Source organism: Salvelinus fontinalis, chromosome 6, assembly GCF_029448725.1.
Source record: "Salvelinus fontinalis isolate EN_2023a chromosome 6, ASM2944872v1, whole genome shotgun sequence".
Classification (NCBI taxonomy): Eukaryota; Metazoa; Chordata; class Actinopteri; order Salmoniformes; family Salmonidae; genus Salvelinus; species Salvelinus fontinalis.
In genome coordinates this window covers 62,304,861-62,329,622 of record NC_074670.1, presented here as the reverse complement: position 1 = coordinate 62,329,622, position 24,762 = coordinate 62,304,861, and the positions used below count along the sequence as shown (strand labels likewise).

The window sequence follows — 24,762 nt, the reverse complement described above, 5'->3', positions numbered from 1 at the left end:
GGATTGTAATAATTGCTTGCCCTTCCTAAAGTTATCAAATCCTTAAGAGTTGTATCAGATCACAGGGCACAAACTCTGTAGAACAAGTTTTAGGCTCAATTATAGCCTGCCCACATAATCACAATCATTTGAAGAATTCTTAATGTGAAACTAATTAGTTGAACATGAACATTTCTTCAGAATGTACAGGTGATGCAGTTCCCAGCCTAATTGTAAGGAATCACATGTCATTTTGATCCATGCTATTTTAATAATTTGTTTTAAAGGAAATGAAGGACCACATTTCATACAACACATATGAACCCTTAATGTCTATCCAGTCCTCTGTTGCTCTCTAGTGGTACAGTTTCTACAGCAGAGTAGGATTTATTTTACTAGGCAAGTCAGTTAAGAACAAATTCAAATGTTCAACAATGGCATAGGAACAGTGGGTTACTGCCTTGTTCAGGAGCAGAACGACAGATATTTACCTTGTTAGCTCGGTTACAAGGCCAATGCACTAACCACTAGGCTACCTGCCACCCCAGATAAGCATATGTGGATAAGATATTATGCCTGCATTCCTGGATTTTGATTGGGGGTCAGTACTTTTTCCTACTACTATACAATACGCAACCAGTCACTGAATTGAGTTAATATTAAACAAAATATCTTTCAAAGTTTTTTTAATATTGCAGAGAAGACTGCAGGACTCCATGACATGATTTCTTAGCAGAAGCATCAAACATCACCGTAGCATCAGATGACTGCATCCATTGGCTATTAGTACCCAGAGACAGCATCAAACAACCACAGCAAAGGTCATGATCACCACGTTTTAGCAAAATTTACCTATGCTTCAAACAGAATAGCTAAGGTGTCCCAGTACAAGTGTAAGCAAAATGATCAACAACATAGCTCAACATAACCACTATCACTGTGTGACCACAACAGGCATCTTCAAAGCAAACCATCAGATCACAACGCACTGCTATGTGGCCTACTTCAAAGAACAGCGTAAAAGCCATGGCACGACTTTCCAAGTATATCAAAGACCAACAGCATTATGCAATAAGCACAACAGACGCATGTGAAAGACATCCATGTTCTAAAATTCAATTGATGTGACTCGTATTCATTACATATGACACAAAGGAATCAAAGTCCCAGTGCCTGAAATACCAGTGCAATCATACATGGCATGGGTGTACACACACGTCACATATTTTTAACTTGAATGAGGGATTTTGGTTTACTGGTATGTGTTGCCTTGGACAAGGCATGCACATTCCAGTGGCATAGCGCAGTTTCGCGGGGCCTCCTCAGCTTCTGAGCAAGGCCCCACTCACCCCTCAAAAATATATAGAGAAAAATGTGCAGTTTTATAACTATTCTCATGTTATTTCACACATTTTGCCATGAGGCTGAGATTTTCTTTTGCTGAGCTCAGGGATTCTTCAAAGATGGTACAATCTCAAATATATGTCTTCATATTAACAATTTTGAAATATATGATATTTGATAATATGAAGTAAACCAAACCAATATATGATGAACCAATATATGATAAACCAAAATATTAGCTATTACACCATGTAAAGGAGCAACCTAATGTTTTCATAAAATTACACCATAAAAGGCATTTAATTTGTACAATTATTGTCCAACAAATGTTTAATGGCCTTGATTGTTTAATTCTAACATTAGAGTATTCAAATATGTAATACAAATAACCAAACTTCTTTTTGTTTCGTTTTATAGCAATATTAAATGCTTCAGGGCTAATTTCGTTAGCATTTTGCCATGTTTTTCTAGATTTACAACATAAAACAACATTTCTAAAGCAAACATTATCCCTTAGGTCTAGCACAGCAACTATTTCAATTGTTTAAGCATATGTTGCAGAAGAGTGATTAGTCTTTCAGAATATTGACCAAAAAACATTTCTTAAGGGGGTTAGCCATCAGTGACGGAGTTGACAAGCTACTGACGGAGTTGACAACCGATAATTAAAACATACTTATTTTTGAAAATGAAAATCCTCAATAAAAATATGATAATTCTGTCAGATCTTTCAGCACTCTGAAACAGCCCTCACAAAAATCTGACGGAGTTGATATTTTATGGAGTTTATGAACAATTGAATTGTTCTTCATTCAAGTGGTATACTGTCACGCCCTGACCTGAGATATCTGTTTTCTTTATATTTTGGTTAGGTCAGGGTGTGACTAGGGTGGATTACGCAAGCACCACCTGGACTGGACACAGCTAAACAAACGTATCTTTTTGAGAAGATCAGGGAGTTTTCACATGATATCACATGTCCTGCACCATAGTCAAGGGAAGGACAGAAACACGCTCTCAGGGGTACATGCTCAGTCCCCTCCTGTACTCCCTGTTCACTCATGACTGCACGGCCAGGCATGACTACAACACCATCATTAAGTTTGCCGATGACACAACAGTGGTAGGCCTGATCACCGACAACGAAGAGACAGCCTATAGGGAGGAGGTCAGAGGCCTGGACGTGTGGTGTCAGGACAAGAACCTCGCCCTCAACGTGATCAAGACAAAGGAGAGGATTGTGGACTACAGGAAAAAGAGGACTGAGCATGCCCCCATTCTCATCAACTGGGCTGTAGTGGAGCATGTTGAGAGCTTCAAGTTCCTTGGTGTCAACATCACCAACAAACTAACATGGTCCAAGCAGACCAAGACAGTCGTGAACAGGGCACGACAAAACCTCAAAAGGTTCTACAGCTGCACCATCGAGAGCATCCTGACTGGTTGCATCACTGCCTGGTATGGAAACTGCTCAGCCTCCAACCGCAAGGCACTACAGAGGGTAGTGCGTACGGCCCAGTACATCACTGGGGCAAAGCTTCCTGTCATCCAGGACCTCTATACCAGGCGGTGTCAAAATTGCCCTTAAAATTGTCAAAGACTCCAGCCACCCGTGGTGGCATTTTTCTGCTTTACCAAATGAGGAGAGTTACAAACTACACACCAGTCAGAGTTATACTTAAATTACATCTTTAATAATAATAAGAGCTTTGCAATAGCCTTTTTTGACTTTCAATGATGCGCTATCTCTAATGAACTATTGAAAAGTACCAACAGAAAAGTACAACGATCTTTTATAGCCAAGATACACCCCTCTCAATGACAAATCACAGATCTTAGGAACTGTTCACAAAGGTTAAGATTTGTATGAAAGATATCTTTAAAACATAGCAGACAGTTACTGCTGTGTCAACAGTTCTCATTGTAAAGACCAGTGTCTGGCCCCCTCACTCCAAAAGGGAACCGTCTCTCCCTGATACGGCATAGAACAGAACCATTAGCTCATGTTATCTGGAATGCTCAACACACTCTAGTCATAGACTGTTCTCTCTGCTACCGCACGGCAAGCGGTACCAGAGCGTCAAGTCTAGGTCCAAGAGGATTCTAAATGTGTCGGCATCGAGTAATTGTCTCTGCCCCCCTCCCAGTTAGGGGGAGTGACGAGCTCTACAGCAGAGTCTCACAACTCAATCGCTGGTTGAAAACTGTTTTCTGCCCCTCCCAAAAGATAGAATTTGTAGATAATTGGCCCTCTTTCTGGGACTCACCCATAAACAGGACCAAGCCTGACCTGCTGAGGAGTGACGGACTCCATCCTAGCTGGAGGGGTGCTCTCATCTTATCTACCAACATAGACAGGGCTCTAACTCCACAATGAAATAGGGTGCAGGCCAGGCAGCAGGCTGTTAGCCAACCTGCCAGCTTAGTGGAGTCTGCCACTAGCATAGTCAGTGTAGTCAGCTCAGCCATCCCCATTGAGACTGTGTCTGTGCCTCGACCTAGGTTGGGCAAAACTAAACATGGCGGTGTTTGCCTTAGCAATCTCATTAGGATAAAGACCTCCTCCATTCCTGCCATTATTGAAAGAGATCGTGATACCTCACATCTCAAAATAGGGTTACTTAATGTTAGATCCCTCACTTCAAAGGCAGTTATAGTCAATGAACTAATCACTGATCACAATCTTGATGTGATTGGCCTGACTGAAACATGGCTTAAGCCTGATGAATTTACTGTGTTAAATGAGGCCTCACCTCCTGGTTACACTAGTGACCATATCCCCCGTGCATCCCGCAAAGGCGGAGGTGTTGCTAACATTTACGATAGCAAATTTCAATTTACAAAAAAAAAATGACGTTTTCGTCTTTTGAGCTTCTAGTCATGAAATCTATGCAGCCTACTCAATCATTTTTTATAGCTACTGTTTACAGGCCTCCCGGGCCATATACAGCGTTCCTCTCTGAGTTCCCTGAATTCCTATCGGACCTTGTAGTTATAGCAGATAATATTCAAATTTTTGGTGATTTTAATATTCATATGGAAAAGTCCACAGACCCACTCCAAAAGGCTTTCGGAGCCATCATCGACTCAGTTGGTTTTATCCAACATGTCTCTGGATCTACTCACTGCCACAGTCATACTCTGGACCTAGTTTTGTCCCATGGAATAAATGTTGTAGATCTTAATGTTTTTCCTCATAATCCTGGACTATCGGACCACCATTTTATTACGTTTGAAATCGCAACAAATAATCTGCTCAGACTCCAACCAAGGAGCATCAAAAGTCGTGCTATAAATTCTCAGACAACACAAAAATTCCTTGATGCCCTTCCAGACTCCTTCTGCCTACCCAAGGACGTCAGAGGACAAAAATCGGTTAACCACCTAACTGAGGAACTCAATTTAACCTTGCACAATACCCTAGATGCAGTTGCACCCCTAAAAACGAAAAACATTTGTCATAAGAAACTAGCTCCCTGATATACAGAAAATACCCGAGCTCTGAAGCAAGCTTCCAGAAAATTGGAACGGAAATGGCGCCACACCAAACTGGAAGTCTTCCGACTAGCTTGGAAAGACAGTACCGTGCAGTATCAAAGAGCCCTCACTGCTGATCGATCATCCTACTTTTCCAACTTAATTGAGGAAAATAAGAACAATCCAAAATTTATTTTTGATACTGTTGCAAAGCTAACTAAAAAGCAGCATTCCCCAAGAGAGGATGACTTTCACTTCAGCAGTAATAAATTCATGAACTTCTTTGAGGAAAAGATCATGATCATTAGAAAGCAAATTACGGACTCCTCTTTAAATCTGCGTATTCCTCCAGGGCTTAGCTGTCCTGGATCTGCACAGCTCTGCCAGGGCCTGGGATCGGGAGAGACACTTAAGGGTTTTAGTACTATATCTCTTGACACAATGATGAAAATAATCATGGCCTCTAAACCTTCAAGCTGCATACTGGATCCTATTCCGACTAAACTACTGAAAGAGCTGCTTCCTGTGCTTGGCCCTCCTATGTTGAACATAATAAACGGCTCTCTATCCACCGGATGTGTACCAAACTCACTAAAAGTGGCAGTAATAAAGCCTGTCTTGAAAAAGACAAACCTTGACCCGGAAAATATAAAAAACTATCGGCCTATATCGAATCTTCCATTCCTCTCAAAAAAAATTGAAAAAGCTGTTGCGCAGCAACTCACTGCCTTCCTGAAGACAACCAATGTATACGAAATGCTTCAGTCTGGTTTTAGACCCCATCATAGCACTGAGACTGCACTTGTGAAGGTGGTAAATGACCTTTTAATGGCGTCAGACCGAGGCTCTGCATCTGTCCTCGTGCTACTAGACCTTAGTGCTGCCTTTGACACCATCGATCACCACATTCTTTTGGAAACCCAAATTGGTCTACACGGACAAGTTCTGGCCTGGTTTAGATCTTATCTGTCGGAAAGATATCAGTTTGTCTCTGTGAATGGTTTGTCCTCTGACAAATCAACTGTACATTTCGGTGTTCCTCAAGGTTCCGTTTTAGGACCACTATTGTTTTCACTATATATATTTTACCTCTTGGGGATGTTATTCGAAAACATAATGTTAACTTTCACTTCACATTTCAATGAAACATGGTGAAGCCCCAAAATTGCCCTCGCTAGAAGCCTGTGTTTCAGACATAAGGAAGTGGATGGCTGAAAACTTTCTACTTTTAAACTCGGACAAAACAGAGATGCTTGTTCTAGGTCCCAAGAAACAAAGAGATCTTCTGTTAAATCTGACAATTAATCTTGATGGTTGTAAAGTCGTCTCAAATAAAACTGTGAAGGACCTCGGCGTTACTCTTGACCCTGATCTCTCTTTTGACGAACATATCAAGACTGTTTCAAGGACAGCTTTTTTCCATCTACGTAACATTGCAAAAATCAGAAATGTTCTGTCCAAAAATGATGCAGAAAAATTAATTAATGCATTTGTTACTTCTAGGTTAGACTACTGCAATGCTCTACTTTCCGGCTACCTGGATAAAGCACTAAATAAACTTCAGTTAGTGCTAAATACGGCTGCTAGAATCCTGACTAGAACCAAGAAATTTGATCATATTACTCCAGTGCTAGCTTCCCTACACTGGCTTCCTGTTAAAGCAAGGGCTGATTTCAAGGTTTTACTGTTAACCTATAAAGCCTTACATGGGCTTGCTCCTACCTATCTTTCCGAGTTGGTCCTGCTGTACATACCTACATGTACGCTACGGTCACAAGACGCAGGCCTCCTAATTGTCCCTAGAATTTCTAAGCAAACAGCTGGAGGCAGGGCTTTCTCCTATAGATCTCCATTTTTTTGGAATGGTCTGCCTACCCATGTGAGAGACGCAGACTCTGTCTCAACCTTTAAGTCTTTACTGAAGACTTATCTCTTCAGTAGGTCATATGATTGAGTGTAGTCTGGCCCAGGAGTGTGAAGGTGAACGGAAAGGCTCTGGAGCAACGAACCGCCCTTGCTGTCTCTGCCTGGCCGGTTCCCCTCCACTGGGATTCTCTACCTCTAACCCTATTACAGGGGCTGAGTCACTGGCTTACTGGTGCTCTTTCATGCCGTCCCTAGGAGGGGTGCGTCACTTGAGTGGGTTGAGTTACTGACGTGATCTTCCTGTCTGGGTTGGCACCCCCCCCCCCCCCTTGGTTTGTGCTGTGGTGGAGAACTTTGTGGGCTATACTCGGCCTTGTCTCAGGATTGTAAGTTGGTGGTTGAAGATATCCCTCTAGTGGTGCGGGGGCTGTGCTTTGGCAAAGTGGGTGGGGTTATATCCTTCCTGTTTGGCCCTGTCCGGGGGTATCATCAGATGGGGCCACAGTGTCTCCTGACCCCTCCTGTCTCAGCCTCCAGTATTTATGCTGCAGTAGTTTGTGTCGGGGGGCTAGGGCCAGTTGGTTATATCTGGAGTACTTCTCCTGTCTTATCCAGTGTTCTGTGTGAATTTAAGTATGCTCTCTCTAATTCTCTCCTTCTCTCTTTCTTTCTCTCTCTCGGAGGAACTGAGCCCTAGGACCATACGTCAGGACTACTGGGCATGATGACTCCTTGCTGTCCCCAGTCCACCTGGCCTTGCTGCTGTCCCAGTTTCAACTGTTCTGCCTGCGGTTATGGAACCCCTACCTGTCCCAGACCTATTGTTTTCAACTCTTAATTATCGGCTATGAAAAGCCAACTGACATTTATTCCTGATTATTATTTGACCATGCTTGTAATTTATGAACATTTTGAACATCTTGGCCATGTTCTGTTATAATCTCCACCCGGCACAGCCAGAAGAGGACTGGCCACCCCTCATAGCCTGGTTCCTCTCTAGGTTTCTTCCTAGGTTTTGGCCTTTCTAGGGAGTTTTTCCTAGCCACCGTGCTTCTACACCTGCATTGCTTGCTGTTTGGGGTTTTAGGCTGGGTTTCTGTACAGTACTTCGAGATATTAGCTGATGTACGAAGGGCTATATAAAATAAACTTGATTGATTGATTAAATAGCTTCTACCCCCAAGCCATAAGACTCCTGAACATCTAATAAAATGGCTACCCAGACTATTTGCTTTTCCCCCCCTTTCACACCGCTGCTTCTCTCTGTTGTTATCATCTATGCATAGTCACTTTAATAACTCTACCTACATGTACATATTACTTCAATTACCTCGACTAACCGGTTCCCCCGCACATTGACTGTACCGGTACACCCCTGTATATAGTCTCACTATTGTTATTTTACTGCTGCTCTTTAATTACTTGTTACTTTTATTCCTTATTCTTATTTGTATTTTTTTTAAATATTTTTTATTATTTTTATTTTTAACTTCATTGTTAGTTAGTAAGTAAGCATTTAAGTAAGCATTTCACTGTAAAGTCTACTACACCTGTTGTATTCGGCGCTTGTGACTAATAACATTTGATTTTATTTGAATATAGATTCCCTTGTTCATGCGTGGTTCGGATGGACCAGTCATCAGCACTATCTGCAGTGCCTCTATTCAAATGATTATCAAATGACTCTCGTTGCTGCTTCTATAATTTTTTTTATCCTGCTCCTCAGCCACTTTACCCTTGATTGTATGCATACAACTACCTCATCTGCCACTATCATTGTTGATATTGTTCATGTACATAGTGCATATTTTTATTTATATTGACACTATCTATTTCTGATATTGCTGTTATGCAAGTAACCATTGGCTGTGTCGTTTACACCTTCTGTAGAGACCCATCCACTTAGCAAGACTTAGCAAAATATTGATATATCAAATGAATATTGATATGTATGGTCGTAACATGATTTTGTGACATACCGCACAGACTCGCTAAACACAAATGCTTAGTTTGTTAATTATGTCTGAGTGTTGGAGTGTGCCCCTGGCTATAGGTCAATAAAAAATCAAAATCAAAATCGGGCTGCCTGGTTTAAGGAATTAGAAATGATTTATACTTTAACTTTTGATATTTAAGTATATTTTAGCAATTCCATTTACTTTTGATACTTTAGTATGGAATTTGATACTTTAGACTTTTACTCAAGTTGCATTTTACTGGGTTACTTAATTTTACTTCAGTCATTTTCAATTAAGGTATCTTTACATCTGGACACTTTCTGTTTACCTGGATTTTGTCCTTATGGTAGGCTACTACCACTTTTAGTCTTCATTTTCACTACACTACTAACTGTTTAGCATGACTTAAAATGTGAATCCTTAAAGAGATGGGTGGAGCTGGCCAAGGAGAGCTCTCGAATGGGTACCAAACCAATCAAAGGCCCTATTTTATTAACTTTCAAAGCAGAATTACTTTCCCATTGTTCCTCAAAAATGCAGTGTATGATATACCATTTTGTAGCTCTGAGTCTCTACTTTTATCTATGTAAAAAACACAATTTCAAATTTTGCTATAGACCGAATCCAGCTGGTGAGATTTCTTCATTCAAGTGGTATACACAGTAGGAATTGAGTTTTTCCTCAGTTGCTTTATGACTCTAAAACCTAATTACAGTTGAAGTCGGAAGTTTACACAAACTTAGGTTGGAGTCATTAAAACTCATTTTTCAACCACTCCACAATTAACCTGTTAACAAACTATAGTTTTGGCAAGTCGGTTAGGACATCTACTTGTGCATGACACAAGTAATTTTCCCAACAATTATTTACAGACCGATTATTTCACTTATCACAATTCCAGTGGGTCAGAAGTTTACATACACTAAGTTAACTGTGCCTTTAAACACTTTTTTGGAGAGTTTGAAGTTGGGATCCTTTGCTCCCCGTAGTACTTTTTTGGAGAGTTTGGGCATTTTCAGGCATAGGCACCGACATGGAAATAAATAATATTGAAAGTATTGAGACAACTTGAAAAACAAGTTTTTTTCCTAAAATTCCCCTAAATGTAAATTGCAGTCCTGTACAGGGATGTCTACTCAGATGTTGTTTTAGTCTGTAGCCACTAACCTACAGAACTGCGATCAAGATGGTATATCTGTACAAGATGGCCTGTCTGCCACTTCAAGCTACTTTCAAAGATATAATGAGCTGTTGACAAATCCCTCACAGAGATGAGACTGTTTTAAACCAGAGTGGATTGATGTAAGGAGAATTTGATCTGAGGCATTTTTGGTGTCCGGTCCTGATACATCCATCTGAAAGGCTTGATCGGAGCCAATCAGTTACCGGTCTGTTGTCACAAAGTGCCTCCCCAACTTGGTGATCGTGGGCTCAAAACAGTCATCTATTCCCTTGAAAGGTTGGAAGATTGACAGCCTTGTTTCAAAAAGCCTTCCAACATCAGGCAATGATTGGAGCTTTAAAGGTTGACCACTAGTTTGGTCAGAAACTATATTTTTTTATTCGTATTTAGGGCTCTATCCAATCTGTAAAGCTGAAGCGTTACAGATTCTGCAATCGAAATGTAACGTTAATTTCAGAGTGAGCCTAGAATGCAGTCCACTAAAGTTTCTTTCAATTTTAATCACGCTTCTGCCATGCGGATCGAATAAAGCCCTTAGTCTGGATGGAGCACATGTCAGAGCCCATCATCAAGGGTTGTACTGATTCAGACCATGGAGACCACATGTAGTTAATGGCCAGCATTGCCATGAACTAATCAATTAAGTATCTGGGAGAAAGCAAACCAACACAACTGGCCTTGATGACTGTCTGGCCTTTGAAAAGGCTTGGCGATCAATCGAGAGTGTCTGGGTCACTGTTTCAAGCATCTAGCATGTCCTCCATATGGCTCATCTCTGTGCTGGGTGTATACCAGCTAAGACAAGAACAAAAGCTGTGGCTGCTTTAGTGTGTACTCCAGCTCTCTGCAGCATGCAGCATCAGTGCAGGTTGGTACTGTGTCCCTAACCAGAAATAGTTGCTTGTTATCATGTCTCTGATCTTCTGAGGAGAGGGACAAAAGGCTTTTGGGACTTGGCTCAAAGGGGTTCTACAAAGAGACTTGGTGAAAAACAGGAGCGATATTGATCGATAGCTAATGATCTCTGGGAGATTTAAAGTGACTTGAGTGCATGACTTGTGGCGTGCTGGAACTGGGATAACTGTTGTATGAAGAGCTACGTATTATTGTCACCAAGTTCTGTTGGGATGTGACAGAGATGGATTTGTAAATGAATTACCTTATGTTATATAAATGTTAATTAGGTAGTATGATTACCTAATATTGTATCATGATCCATATTTGTTAGGAAGAGTGGAAAGAGGCCATGGTCACCTTAAAGACAAGGCTGTACTTTCATACTTTGTTTACTCCTAGAGGCTATAGCGAGTAGAAAGCAGATGTAAGAATATAATAAGTAGCCTTCCTGGCTGATACCAAACTCAAAGTCTTCCTGACTTCAGTGTCTGGTGAAGAGGTTTAGATGTTGTTGGCACAATGTCCCCTTAACATGGGACTCCGCTCATTTTACACCAGGGGGTCTGGACGTGCAGGGCAAATAGTAAGGCCAGCACATACAGGTCTTTACAATAAGAGTCTGTTATACCTATCATTATTTATTTGTATGGAGTCACATAGGCAGGTAGAGTGGAATTATAGTCTATGTACACATGGCTACACTTGCAACTGGTATACTGACTTCGATTTGCGAGTTGTGTAACATATGTAACATAATATTTGTAACATAATTACAATAATAACATATTTGTAACATAATATTTGTAAACAAACTCAAATAGATTGTGGCTAAACTTCCTCTCACTAATGAATTGGTTTATTACTCAGTTATCTGAGTTTCTTTGCAAAATCCTTGAAATCGTGCATTCTGCAAATAGGTAGTTGTAAATACACCTGTACCTACACTGTAATTCCACTTTTCCTATGTAACTACTATGTACATACTAATAGGTAATTACGGACACATTTTGTAGCGTGACTGATGTGGTTTATCCATTTCTCGTCAATAAAAAAAGCAGCAGTGCTGAATGTTTAGGGACCACCAATAGCCTCTGTGCGTCAAAATACAATATGGACTGCCCAGAAGAATAGATCAAAGGTATAGCTATGTCAAGGTTGTGTCAACAAGGTTCTCAGAAAACAAAATACATATAAATGACGAAATTACAGCAAGTCATAGCATTTCTATGGCAAAGATTACACATTAACTGAACTACAAATATTGAAAGACTGATTCCCTGGTAGCCTATGACCGCAGTTACAGGTTACAGGATCTTAATTTGATCACTCTTTTGTTGCTGAGAAATGCAGATGAGCTTTGTGATTTACATAAATTCACTATAAAACCACACTAACACATGGTTATATTAACAGTATTGCACTTTTGATGTAGCCTAGGATAATATCCTAACCACCGATCAAGCAACATTATGTACTAAACGTTCAAATCCTGTTGCTGCAGGATTATTTTTGCTGTGACAGTATAGGTCAAATTAAGATCCTATGCTCAAATACATGTAATTTTTTTTTTTATCAGGTCAATATCGGGGATGGGACAAGAGATAAACAACATTACATAATAACATTGGACAGCATTACAAATGCTTTTTTTTATAGTATGTCTAAGCTGGAAGTAGAAGCCTAAGTGTTGTTGTCCATTAGTATACTCCAATTAGGGGAGGGTGGTAGGGTTATGGGAAAATAATAAAGGGAAATATATTTTTTTAAATATCTATATTTTATATATTTACAATAATATATATGGAGGATTGGAAATTATGCAGACAATTACATTGATGGAAGCCACAATCTATCTGCAATATTAAAGCTGATCTATCAGGTCAATATCGAGGATGGGACAAGAGATAAACAACATTGGATGGCATTACAAATTCCTTTTTTTTTTTATCCAACTCATGTTTGCACCAGAAAGAAGATTTGAGAAATTATATAATTCACTTGTTGACAATTTGACAATTCAATATAGTGAGGGTACTACAACTCAGATCCAGTTATTGTTGACCACTTGGCAGTTCAATATAGTGGGGGTACTACAACTCAGATCCAGTTATTGTTGACCACTTGGCAGTTCAATATAGTGGGGGTACTACAACTCAGATCCAGTTATTGTTGACCACTTGGCAGTTCAATATAGTGGGGGTACTACAACTCAGATCCAGTTATTGTTGAGCACTTGGCAGTTCAATATAGTGAGGGTACTACAACTCAGATCCAGTTATTGTTGACCACTTGGCAGTTCAATATAGTGGGGGTACTACAACTCAGATCCAGTTATTGTTGAGCACTTGGCAGTTCAATATAGTGAGGGTACTACAACTCAGATCCAGTTATTGTTGACCACTTGGTAGTTCAATATAGTGAGGGTACTACAACTCAGATCCAGTTATTGTTGAGCACTTGGCAGTTCAATATAGTGGGGGTACTACAACTCAGATCCAGTTATTGTTGACCACTTGGTAGTTCAATATAGTGAGGGTACTACAACTCAGATCCAGTTATTGTTGACCACTTGGTAGTTCAATATAGTGGGGGTACTACAACTCAGATCCAGTTATTGTTGACCACTTGGCAGTTCAATACAGTGAGGGTACTACAATTCAGGGTCAGTTTGGATATACTTGAGCTGTAATAAATAAAGGTGACATAAGATGTAGTTTGCAAGAGACAATATTGTCCATTAGTTTACTCCAATTAGGGGAGGGTGGTAGGGTTAGGGGAAAATAATAAAGGAAAATATATTTAAAAAATATTGATATTTTACATATTTACCCCCCAAAATTGAAATGATGCAGACAATTGCATTGATGGAAGCCGCAATCTATATGCAATATTAAAGCTGATTCAATTACATTGAAGGAAGCCACAGTCTATATGCAGTATTAAAGCCCCCCCCCCCCCCCCCCCCCCTTTGGATGGCGCAAAAGGAGGTGGGCCGGATGTTGAAATATGGCAATAACACATGACGTGGTGTAGAGCTTAAATACCTGGGTTTTCATAGAGATAGTTTTATTAAACCAACAAAAGAGGATCAAATCTTTACTTTAATTTTGGATCATTTGGATAACAATGAGTGGTGGATGTCCATACTTCGAGAAAAAGCACTTGTATGCAATCATTATTGCATTTCAAATGATGTTTTTAGTCAAATGTTTGTGACATTTTAAAGACATCATATAATTGAGCTGAATGCTAAATGAATTATCTTTATCATTATTATGATTTGTATGACAGCTAATCAATGCCAATACATGTGTATTTTCATTCCCCAGGTTATTCAAGAGCAAGCTGCATCTGAATGAGGAGGAGGCAGATGACTCTCAAAAAGGAATTAACAAGGCCAGCAAAGGTGGCATCATCTATGGTGACTACCTTCAGGTAAAGCGTTCTCTATCTTCATCTAACTTAATCTTCTACAAGGTTTCTGACATAGTATCATTGTCTTCTGCAGATGGAATATTTGCTCCATAGGATAACATAAGGGGTAGGATAACATAAGGGGTGGAATGGAAGTACAATTTTAATTTGTGTTAGCTGTAGTACTATATGTTATTTGTTTTGTTCCATTATAGCTTGACAAGATTGTGACGGCCCAAGTTCTTCAGAGTGAACTGAAAGGGAACAAGATCCACGATGAACATCTTTTCATTGTCACCCATCAAGGTGAAGTATGTTTGTGGTCAAATATCATCAAGATTTGAGAATCAATAGAGGAATTCTAATCATAGTGTGCATGCATGCATGCCCTTAGGTTCCATTTGAAATGCAGTCAATTCAATACATTAATCTAACCTTTTCATTGTGGTTTCACCTAATCCTGGAAGACTTGAATAGCAATTCACTACCAACTTTCCATCAACAAATGATCAATTTACTTTAACTGCAAAGGTGGGACATTATGATTAATTGAATTTTAATATTTTATTTCAGCATATGAACTCTGGTTCAAGCAGATTCTTTGGGAACTGGATTCAGTGCGAGAGATTTTCATTAGTGGACATGTAAGTACCTCAGAAAGCAAGAGTACCCTGATTAACATTTCAATCCGAGCAATGTGTTTTTTTTCTAAATTAAAGGTACATTTTAGAAATTAAAGTTGCTATTGTGTACATCAAATTGTGGCTTGAATTTAACATATGGAATAAATTATTAAACATAAATTATTAAAATACAATACGAGTCAATGTTTTACCTCATTACACCACAAAATATAAACACTGTCAATGACCTAAACCTTTTTTCGTGGGTGTTAAGCTGTGTGCTTCTTTCTGTTCAAAACGGTCCAATTGCAGCACCCCTAGAAGCCAAAAAGTTATAGAGCTCATCTTTAAAATGGTTATGCGTCACCAGGTTCGTGATGAACGCAACATGCTGAAGGTCAACACCCGCATACATAGGATCGTTATGATCTTCAGGCTGCTGGTCGACCAGTTCTCTGTGCTCGAGACAATGACCGCCTTGGACTTCTATGACTTCAGGTAAGCCCCATAGTTAACCCATGGAGAACCTTTAGCTCATATAAATCTTTGTAAACCTTTAACCTCATAAAATGATACCCTCTTTACAATTGTAACACTCATTACTCGTGTGTGTTGTAGAGAGTATCTGTCTCCTGCCTCCGGGTTCCAAAGTCTCCAATTCCGTCTGTTGGAGAACAAGATTGGGGTCCCTGACAACCTGAGGGTCCCCTACAACAGGCGTCACTACAGGGACAACTTCAAAGGACATGAGAGTGAGATGCTGCTCAATTCTGAGAAGGAGCCTTGTCTGCTGAAATTGGTAGAGGTGTGTGAGAAGCACTAAAGAAAAATGACTGAAACATATGAAAAGAGATACTGTTTGAATACTTGATATCATAGCAGTATTGAGTAATACTGTTTGTTGTTCTATTCAGAAATGGTTGGAAAGGACCCCAGGTCTTGAAGGCGATGGGTTCAACTTTTGGAAAAAACTGGAAGCCAACATCTTTGAAGGATTGTGTCTTGAGAAAAAGAAAATCGTGGTATGGGCTGTTTTAAAATAATCAAGTAACTAAACTTGCCACAACATTACTTATAAAGTTACATAAATCTAAAATGATCTGACCAAAAGCTATGATCTTATTTGTCCTTTTGGCAGAAAATGACAGACTCTGAGGAGAAGGAGGAGATGATGGAAGAGCTGACGAAGCAAAAAGAGCTTTTCACTTCTCTGTTTGACATCAAAAGACATGAGCATCTTTTGAGCAAAGGTGAGTACCTGCATCCAGGCTGAGCATCTAACACCAACTGCCTCAACAATTCACTACCCATAATTAGTTTAAAACTACAGATCCCAGGTCTAAGAAACCATCCTGTTGTTTGGCCAGGTGAGAGACGGATCTCCTACAAGGCTCTCCAAGGAGCTCTGATGATTTACTTCTACAGGTAAGGAGGGTTCCTTACAGTTTAGGCAGGCTTATGTTTGGTCACCATTTGAGATGTCATTATTACATTGTGGATTGTTCTGTTATTTTTAGGGAGGAGCCTAGGTTCCAGGTTCCCTTCCAACTCCTGTCCAACCTGATGGACATTGATACACTCATGACAAAATGGAGATGTAAGTTACATCCAAAGACACATTGTATGTAAAGAACAGTTACAGGTGTCTACAGGTGTCCCTTACACCATTTGTATTTCGCACTAGATGACATGCTTTCAACTGTCTAGACTCTAGAGTATCATTAATCTGGAACAGTTGAAATGACACGTGTAATATTCCTCCTGTGTCTCAGACAACCACGTGTGCATGGTGCACAGAATGATTGGTAGCAAAGCAGGCACTGGAGGCTCCTCTGGCTACCACTACCTGCGCTCTACTGTCAGGTATGTCATATATGATTAGCTATTGAAATAAACCGGATCCAAAGCAATCCAGAGTTACTGTCAAGCACATGGTCTTATACCCCTTCAAGGAGCTAAGTAGGTGTTCGTTCTTCTTTCTAACACAGTGATCGCTACAAAGTCTTTGTGGATCTCTTCAACCTGGCCACATTTTTGATACCTCGGCACTGGGTGCCCAAGCTGGACCCCAATGAGCACACGTTCCTGTTCACTGCAGAGTACTGTGACAGCTCCTACTGCAGTAGTGAGGATTCAGACTAGAACCTGTTAACTGTCGAAAGTGGTCAGTTCAGATGGAGGAAAGGTGACAACGAAAGGTAGCCTCTTTAAAAACTATGAAGACACACTAGACCCAGGGAGCATTATATAATAATACATTTTATTTATAATGGGACAAGTAACATAGTATATCATCTTAACCACATAAGCTGACTGCATGTATATATTGTTAATATAATTATTTGGTGTTTATAAAGTATATTGTTTATATAATATTGTGCTGTATTTAAAGTAAGAAAGAATTTGATCTATGTACATAGCCTAATGAATGATAATCATGAACCGACCCATGCACTTCAGGTTATTCTGAATGTGTACCCTAAAGAAGCCTATTGTTCATCTTTTTTAGAATAATATGTTTTTGTACAGTACTTCAATATTGGTGTATTGGGTGTTTTTATGTGATGTCAGAGAAATGACCTGTAGACTTTATTCAACATATGAATGATCACAGGACTGCAAAGAAATATATTTTATTGTATCAGAAGAATATAAAATGTATCTGTCTCAATAAAAATACAGTACTGAAAAGGTTGCCAGAAAATGACTTTGACCTCCATGGGAATTGTCTTGAAAATAATTCCTTCAAGAGTTGATCGAGATTTGGCAGCACTGAACACACAAATGAATCCCTTTAGAAAAAACATCAACGTCACCATGGCTCACATAGTCACAGGAAGACAGCGGTCACAGAGTCTGCAATACCTACAGAAAGGACAGGAATGGGGAGATTTGGCATAGAGCTATAACTTTAAAAATGACTGACAAGGCATTTCCACAGCAAATATGCACAAATCATTGATAGTCACTCACTGCTTATGAAAAGGAATTCCTCCAATAAAGAAAGACTGATTAAGATGAGCCCATCACAATGTCTACAGTGTGAAGGAGACTGTGACTCAACCCCTGCCGGTCATGCAGGAGGTAACGTGTTAAAACATCACCTTGTGACCTGGCATCAAGGCAAAGGGTGGCTGCTTTGAATAATCTAAAATAGATTTTGATTTGTTTAAAACTCTTTTTGGTTACTACATGATTCCATATCTGTTATTTCATAGTTTTGATGTATTCACTATTATTCTACAATGTAGACAATAAAGAAAAACACTTGAATGTCTAGGTGTGTCCAAACTTTTGACTGGTAATATATATATAGCCTTGAGGTGTGTTGGGTCATTGTCCTGTTGAAAAACAAATGATAGTCCCACTAAGCGCAAACAAGATAGGATGGCGTATCGCTGCAAAATGTTGTGGTAGCCATGCTGGTTAAGTGGGCCTTTTAATTCTAAATAAATCACAGAGTGTCACCAGCAAAGCATTCCCACACCTCCCCCTCCATGCTTCACGGTGGGAACCACACATGCAGAGATCATCCATTCACCTACTCCGCGTCTCACAAAGACACAGCGGTTGGAACCAAAAATCTCAAATTTGGAATCAGACGAAAGGACAGATTTCCACCAGTCTATTGTCCATTGCTCGTGTTTCTTGGCCCAAGCAAGTCTCTTCTTCTTATTGGTGTCCTTTAGTAGTGGTTTCTTTGCAGCAATTCGACCACGAAGGCCTGAGTCGGGCAGTCTCCTCTGAACAGTTGATGTTGAGATGTGTCTGTTACTTCAAAGTCTGTGAAGCATTTATTTGGGCTGCAATTTGTGAGGCTGGTAACTCTAATGAACTTATCCTCTGCAGCAGAGGTAACTCTGGGTCTTCTAATCCTGTGGCAGTCCTCATGAGAGCCAGTTTCATCATAGCGCTTGATGGTTTTTGCAACTGCACTTGAAGAAAACTTTAAAAGTTCTTGAAATTGTCCAGATTGACTGACCTTCAAGTCTTAAAGCAATGATAGACTGTGATTTCTCTTTGCTTATTTGAGCTGTTCTTGCCATAATATGGACTTGGTCGTTTACCAAATAGGGCTATCTTCTCTCTACCACCACTACCTTGTCGTTACAATACACCTGATTGGGTCAAACGCATTAAAAGCAGCTTCATCAAATAGTACCCGCAAAACACCAGTCTCAACGTCAGCAGTGAAGAGGCGACTCCGGGATGCTGGCCTTCGAGGCAGAGTTCCTCTGTCCAGTGTTTGTGTTCTTTTGCCCATCTTAATATTTTATTTTTATTGGCCAGTCTGAGATATACATTTTTCTTTGCAACTCTGCCTAAAAGGCCAGCATCCCAGAGTTGCCTCTTCACTGTTGACATTGAGACTAGTGTTTTGCAGGTACTATTTAATGAAGCTGCCAGTTGAGGACTTGTGAGGCGTCTGTTTCTCAAACTAGAAACTCTAATGTACTTGTCCTCTTGCTCAGTTGTGCACTGGGGCCTCCCACTCCTCTTTCTATTCTGGTTAGAGCCAGTTTGTGCTGTTCTGTGAAAGGAGTAGTACACAGCGTTGTACGAGATCTTCAGTTTCTTGTCAATTTCTCGCATGGAACAGCCTTCATTTCTCAGAACAAAAATAGATTGACAAATTTCAGAATAAAGTTATTTGATTCTGGCCATTTTGAGCCTGTAATCAAACCCACAAATGCTGATGCTCAAAAATGCTCAACTAGTCTAAAGGCCAGTTTTATTGCTTCTTTAATCAGAACAGTTTTCAGCTGTGCTAACATAATTGCAAAAGGGTTTTCTAATGATCAATTAGCCTTTTAAAATGATAAACTTGGATTAGCTAACACAACATGCCATTGGAACACAGGAATGATGGTTGCTGATAATGGGCCTCAGTATGCCTATGTAGACATTCCATAAAAAAATATGCCGTTTCCAGCAACAATAATCATTTACAACATTAACAATGTCTACACCTTATTTCTGATCAATTTGATGTTATTTTAAATGGGACAAAAATTTGCCTTTTCTTTCAAAATCCAGGACATTTCTAAGTGACCCCAAACTTTTGAACGGTAGTGTACATACATATCTATATAAAAATTTCACACTATGAGATTGGAATAATACTGGGAAAATTGTGAAAATTATGATGATGCACTTTTAGTGTAAGAGCTGTTTGAAAAGACAGACTGATATTTCAGCCTGTTTTGGTGGGATGGAGTTTGCCCTGCCTGGTGACATAACTGGGCATTAAATGAGTTAGACCAATAAGAAAGAGAGTTCCAAACCGCTCCGCCAACAATAGCTCATTTTCAGTGTTCCCGTCCCCACAGACCACAGGCCAATTTTTTCTTAACTGACTTGCCTAGTTAAATAAAGGTTAAAAATTTTAAACCAGACTCTTCTCAGACAAAATTCTTGTTTGAGAAATTGGTGAAAGAGTCTTTTCATGCCACTTCAATACCAAAGATATTTTTTTGTAGCCGGTTAGGAGACTGAAGTTCAGGTTAGGAAAAGGGTTAGCTTAAATGCTCCCCTGTCTTGCTACAAAAATATTTTTTTAATTGAAGTGGTGTGAAACGAGTGTGTCCCTGAGAAATTGCTCATTGCTAAGCAGCTTTTTTTTTTTTTTTTTTTTTTTACAATTTTAATTGAAAACAATCACAGCAAGGTAGTTAATCGTTCCCCAGAAATGATTTGATTCTGAGATAAAAACAGCTGCATTGCACCTTTAAATGAAAAGTGCTCAGAATATAAAACAGTGAATTGACATTATGCTTAGGTATCACCAAACAAATTCTGGGACAATGTTGCATCAGGCAGTGTAAACAGTGTACTGTAGGTGTAAACAAGTTCAAACTCACCACAAACATTGTCTCCCATTTTAATGTAAACATAACCTTCGTTACCCCATGACGTTCCCCATGAGTTTTGTACTATCCAGTATGGCACGTCACCTGAAACAGAGGGACAATGTTTAGAATGTTCAGTCACACACTATGAACACTACTGTAGACAGAGTATTCCATGCATATGAAATTGGCATCATATCAAAACATAGTAATAAAAATGTCAAAAATAACGACAGAATTCACATCAACTACAAACTTTGAGTGTGCGTCTTGTGTATTTTTCTTGGTTTATTTATGTGTGTGTGTGTGTGTGTGTGTGTGTGTGTGTGTGTGTGTGTGTGTGTGTGTGTGTGTGTGTGTGTGTGTGTGTGTGTGTGTGTCTGTGTGGGCGCCCATATGAATGCATATTTAGTGAGTGAATGGAATACCTGTGGTGTCGTAACCAGTGACCAGCACAGCATGGTTGGCATGGTGGCAGGAGCAGTGGTGCTGCATGATGCCCCCCAGATAGTCCTGCCAACTGATGGCATCCACAGTCACAGCCAAGGGTCCCCACTCCACCAACCTGCCCATCATAGCCTCCTCACGCCCACTAGAAAAAACATCACAGGCACCCCACCGGGCAAAGATATCAGATCAACATCCACTTTTGGTTGATGTTTAATCGAATTAATTGTCCAAATGTAATTTCAAAACCATTTGTTAATTTGTGGTAGACATCTGGGTTAAAAAGAGACCAGCCAGGATTCAATCCAATGGTGGATTTGGACAATGCACCATGTAAAGGTAATTTCCTATTGAGCAGACGTGCAGTGTTTACTGTGAATGTGGCCTCTGCAAACAGAGGAATATTGCCTTTGAAATGTGCATTGTGGACTAAGCTCGATCGAATTGAATCCCAGCCAAAATGAGACAAAACCTGTGAATGTTGAAACATTAAACCACTTAGCCTCCTTAATGCGTCATTACTATGCCCATACAGTAGAAGGTTGATACAACATTATATAATAATATATGATGAATATATGATGTAAATCAGGGATCAAAACACTATCTGAGCTTGGACCCTTTTTTCTGACCACCTAACCAGACTACTACAAACACCTTTAACCAGGGCTCAGAGTTTTTCCTGGTCGGGAAAGTATGAGGGAGAAGGGAGCAACGCTAAGCTAGAAAACCATTAAGACAGCTGTAAAAACTAAAGAGGAGTAACAAAAAAAGCTTGTCTGAACCCAGGTTAAAGAGGTTCACCAAGTTTAAAGATGCATGGAACAAACAGCACAGTGAAATACCTTCAGCAGTGTACGTGTGTAAATAAGAACGTCCCTATTCAGTGACCACAAACATCACATCGTTTTGAGTCAGCAGTGATTTCACCCACAATGCACCGTAGCCACAGGAATAAGTTAGTACATGTCTGAATAAACAACAGGATATGAGCGTCGGGGACACGGCAGCGGGAACCTCGGTGTTAATGACCCGTCTGCCTACAGCATGTTAGTCTGGTAAACAGTGATACTGCATCTGAATCGCAACCACCTTTCAACCTTTGGTGCAGTACTTAATGAAAACATACTACTGCTGCAAACATACTACTGCTGCTGCTACCATTGCACTCACTACATTTTAGTTATTCATGGGACATTTACAGGAGCAATTAGGGTTAAGTGCCTTGCTCAAGGGCACAGACAGCTTTTTCACCTAGTCGGCTCGGGGATTAGAACCAGCGACCTTTCGGTTACTGGCCCAACGCTCTTAACCGCTAGGCTAACTGCCTCCCTGAACTTGGGAATATACTGTAAAAGAGTCCCTGCTGTATGGTGAAACATTTTCCGAAAGAACATTGGAGTATTTGTGCTTAACTTGTGCAGACGGTCTTGTTTATTTGCAACTATACGACTGTGCTATATGCCAAGTCACAGTCATATATGACTTCATAAAAAATTTTAATAAATATTACCCATTACAACTCAACATAAAAAAGGTGTTGACACTCTTATACCTGAAATCATGGGCAGCAAAGTCATTCACCAAAACACCATCATGTGACTGAGAAAATAAATGGCAAATTCCAGTCTCGGCCTTATATGGGTATTCTGACTGTTTCACCAACTTAACCCTAGTCTGAAAGAAAAGGACAGGGAGAAGCAAATTCAATGCATGTGTATGCTACATGTAAAAATAATTTCATGTTGAATATCTTGTTGATTAAAAGGTATACAGTAGTAGTCTAACAGCGGAAATCACCATCACTTCTAAATAATCAATGACAAACATTTTATATTACAGGACATGCTTAAAAGGCCTCAGAAAAACATATCCGGACCTGTTTCAGCCAGCTCAAGGCCCTGGTAATGGAGCCTCCATTGCAGCCCTGGTTCTTGTAGGAACAGTCAATGACTTGTTGCACACTGAGCTGTTTCAATGGCTGGCCTGATTTGGCATAGACTGACTCTATGGCGCCCACAACACTGAACGCCCAGCAACCTCCACACTGCAATGAGAGATACTGGGCATTCAAGCTCCGGCATTTAACATTACAGGAGACATTAACATGAAAATCTAAATATCTAAATAAATGGTTAATATACTTTATAACAAAGAGATAATACATCAGCAATATGTGATTTGATGTGGGATGTGTGGAATTTATGCAGTATAAAGATTTCTTATTATGAAAACAATGTCCTTGTGTCAAAAGATGGATAGTAAGACTATAAAATGGTTCTCCACTGCCATCTACTGACTGTAGTGGAAATGTTGAACAAAAATGCAAAGTTACTGTGATAAGTCTCTTGTACCAGACATTCGAAGTTAATACAAAATGAGTTTTTTTTTACTTATATGAAGAAAAAACCTCTAGACAGATTTCAAAGTCAACTTCAATAAGGAAGTGTCACCTTGAAAAGACAAGTATGTTGATATCTTAAGGAAAAGGAAGCTCTTACTGCTTGTTGATTCTGTACTGATCCGACTGCAGCCTGGTCCCTCCAGTCAAACTTGGCAGGCAGTCCCTCGGTCTTCAATCCTGAGTAGGGAGGGACTGTTTCAGCTGTGGCAGTCAAATACAGTTCTGTAGAGAAAGTCCAATTACATTTCAGTGTTCAAGTAGGCTATAGCGATCTTCTTCCAGTTAATGTGGTGTTTGGTTAAATATACAATTAATAAATCAATACTAACCCAGTCAATCAGTTTTGATCACTGGGAAACAAATACATTCGTTTTTGTTTTGCATATTATTACCTCTGAATTCATTTATTGATAAATCCGAGAACTGGTTAATGCCATATTTTGCTGGGTCTTTGTCTGTTGACAATGAGTTCAGGTATGCATGCCTTTTGATGGAATTCTGCAACAGACCACAATGTCACAGTAGGCTAACTCTCATGGCATTTCCAGAAGGTAGAACAATAGTCTTACCCCCCACTTAATTTATTTGTTAATTGACAAACATATTTTAAAACTTTGATAAACCTACAGTATATCCATCCCTCTTCCTACGCAAATCACGTTAGTCTCTCTTCTGACACAGTGCACGCACACAGCTGCAACTCCCCACCTCCGGGGCAAATACAGTTTAATTCAACTAATATAAATACGAAAAAGCCACAACACCGACAGGCCTACCTTAAAATAAGATTTGCGCCGATGATAACAATCGCTGTGGGGTTTATAATTCCGATGAAATTGTTCCCTAAACGACTCGAAATCAACATCAGTGCCTGCAGAGCAGTTGGACTTCCTGATAGTTTGCCAAACGCCACTACAACGAGCAACATCGGGAAAAGTAAGTATGCCTAAGTTTAGGAGGAACATGAGAAACAATGTAACACCCGTCATTTGAAGCGAAGGACAAACGACATTGTAGCCTAGAATATATACGTTTTTAGCTCAATTTCCTCTTCGCCGTCTCCATTTTTCTTCTTCTCTGTGTTCAATTCAGGAGACTAGACCTACACATTTACACAGGCAATACCGCCATCTATTGAGTTTATAGCTATAATGGATTTAGTGGACAATTGGGCCAAAATAAATTATGTAACGTTACAAATTAAACATATAATCAAAAAAAGTATAATGATAAAATGAATGTATTCCACCTGGATTGATATGGACATTATGAGATGAAGGTAGCCTATAGTTTTCTGACAAGAGTCTTATCCACTTGAGGG

The 24,762-nt window shown here is 39.8% G+C and overlaps 2 protein-coding genes across 3 annotated transcripts; one reads left to right on the top strand and one right to left on the bottom strand.

Annotated features, from left to right (window-relative positions):
• Nucleotides 1-13,765: 13,765 nt before the first annotated feature.
• tdo2a (tryptophan 2,3-dioxygenase a) lies at nucleotides 13,766-17,432 on the top strand. Its single transcript, XM_055927378.1, has 12 exons — nucleotides 13,766-13,868; nucleotides 14,034-14,139; nucleotides 14,334-14,424; nucleotides 14,692-14,762; nucleotides 15,112-15,239; nucleotides 15,360-15,546; nucleotides 15,656-15,763; nucleotides 15,880-15,991; nucleotides 16,109-16,166; nucleotides 16,259-16,338; nucleotides 16,514-16,604; nucleotides 16,730-17,432. Exons 1-12 carry the CDS (start codon nucleotides 13,831-13,833, stop codon nucleotides 16,881-16,883), a joined length of 1,224 nt encoding a protein of 407 aa, XP_055783353.1. The 5' UTR covers nucleotides 13,766-13,830; the 3' UTR covers nucleotides 16,884-17,432.
• On the bottom strand, nucleotides 17,359-24,556 carry ctso (cathepsin O). 2 transcript variants are annotated; one of them, XM_055927380.1, is made up of 8 exons: nucleotides 24,218-24,556; nucleotides 23,834-23,939; nucleotides 23,539-23,618; nucleotides 22,917-23,084; nucleotides 22,593-22,714; nucleotides 21,019-21,182; nucleotides 20,603-20,695; nucleotides 17,359-17,606 (listed from the first exon to the last, which is right to left on the bottom strand). In XM_055927380.1, the coding sequence occupies exons 1-8, from the start codon at nucleotides 24,428-24,430 to the stop codon at nucleotides 17,572-17,574; spliced, it is 981 nt and encodes a 326-aa protein (XP_055783355.1). In that variant the 5' UTR covers nucleotides 24,431-24,556; the 3' UTR covers nucleotides 17,359-17,571. The 2 variants fall into 2 exon arrangements, with proteins under 2 accessions (XP_055783355.1, XP_055783354.1); XM_055927379.1 differs by having other exon boundaries at nucleotides 23,539-23,663; nucleotides 24,218-24,555.
• Nucleotides 24,557-24,762: the final 206 nt, after the last annotated feature.

What these genes read in the sequence shown, in the direction of transcription:
- ctso (XM_055927379.1), bottom strand. Translation starts at nt 24,430, where the DNA reads ATGACGGGTGTTACATTGTTTCTCATGTTCCTCCTAAACTTAGGCATA. An exon ending in GGCGCAAATCTTATTTTAAG is followed by an intron (nt 23,940 to 24,217) that starts GTAGGCCTGTCG and finishes GGTCTGTTGCAG; the next exon opens with AATTCCATCAAAAGGCATGC. An exon ending in AATGGGAGACAATGTTTGTG is followed by an intron (nt 17,607 to 20,602) that starts GTGAGTTTGAAC and finishes TCCTTTCTGTAG; the next exon opens with GTATTGCAGACTCTGTGACC.
- tdo2a (XM_055927378.1), top strand. Translation starts at nt 13,831, where the DNA reads ATGAGTGGTGGATGTCCATACTTCGAGAAAAAGCACTT. An exon ending in TTTCATTGTCACCCATCAAG is followed by an intron (nt 14,425 to 14,691) that starts GTGAAGTATGTT and finishes ATTTTATTTCAG; the next exon opens with CATATGAACTCTGGTTCAAG. An exon ending in TTGGACTTCTATGACTTCAG is followed by an intron (nt 15,240 to 15,359) that starts GTAAGCCCCATA and finishes TGTGTGTTGTAG; the next exon opens with AGAGTATCTGTCTCCTGCCT.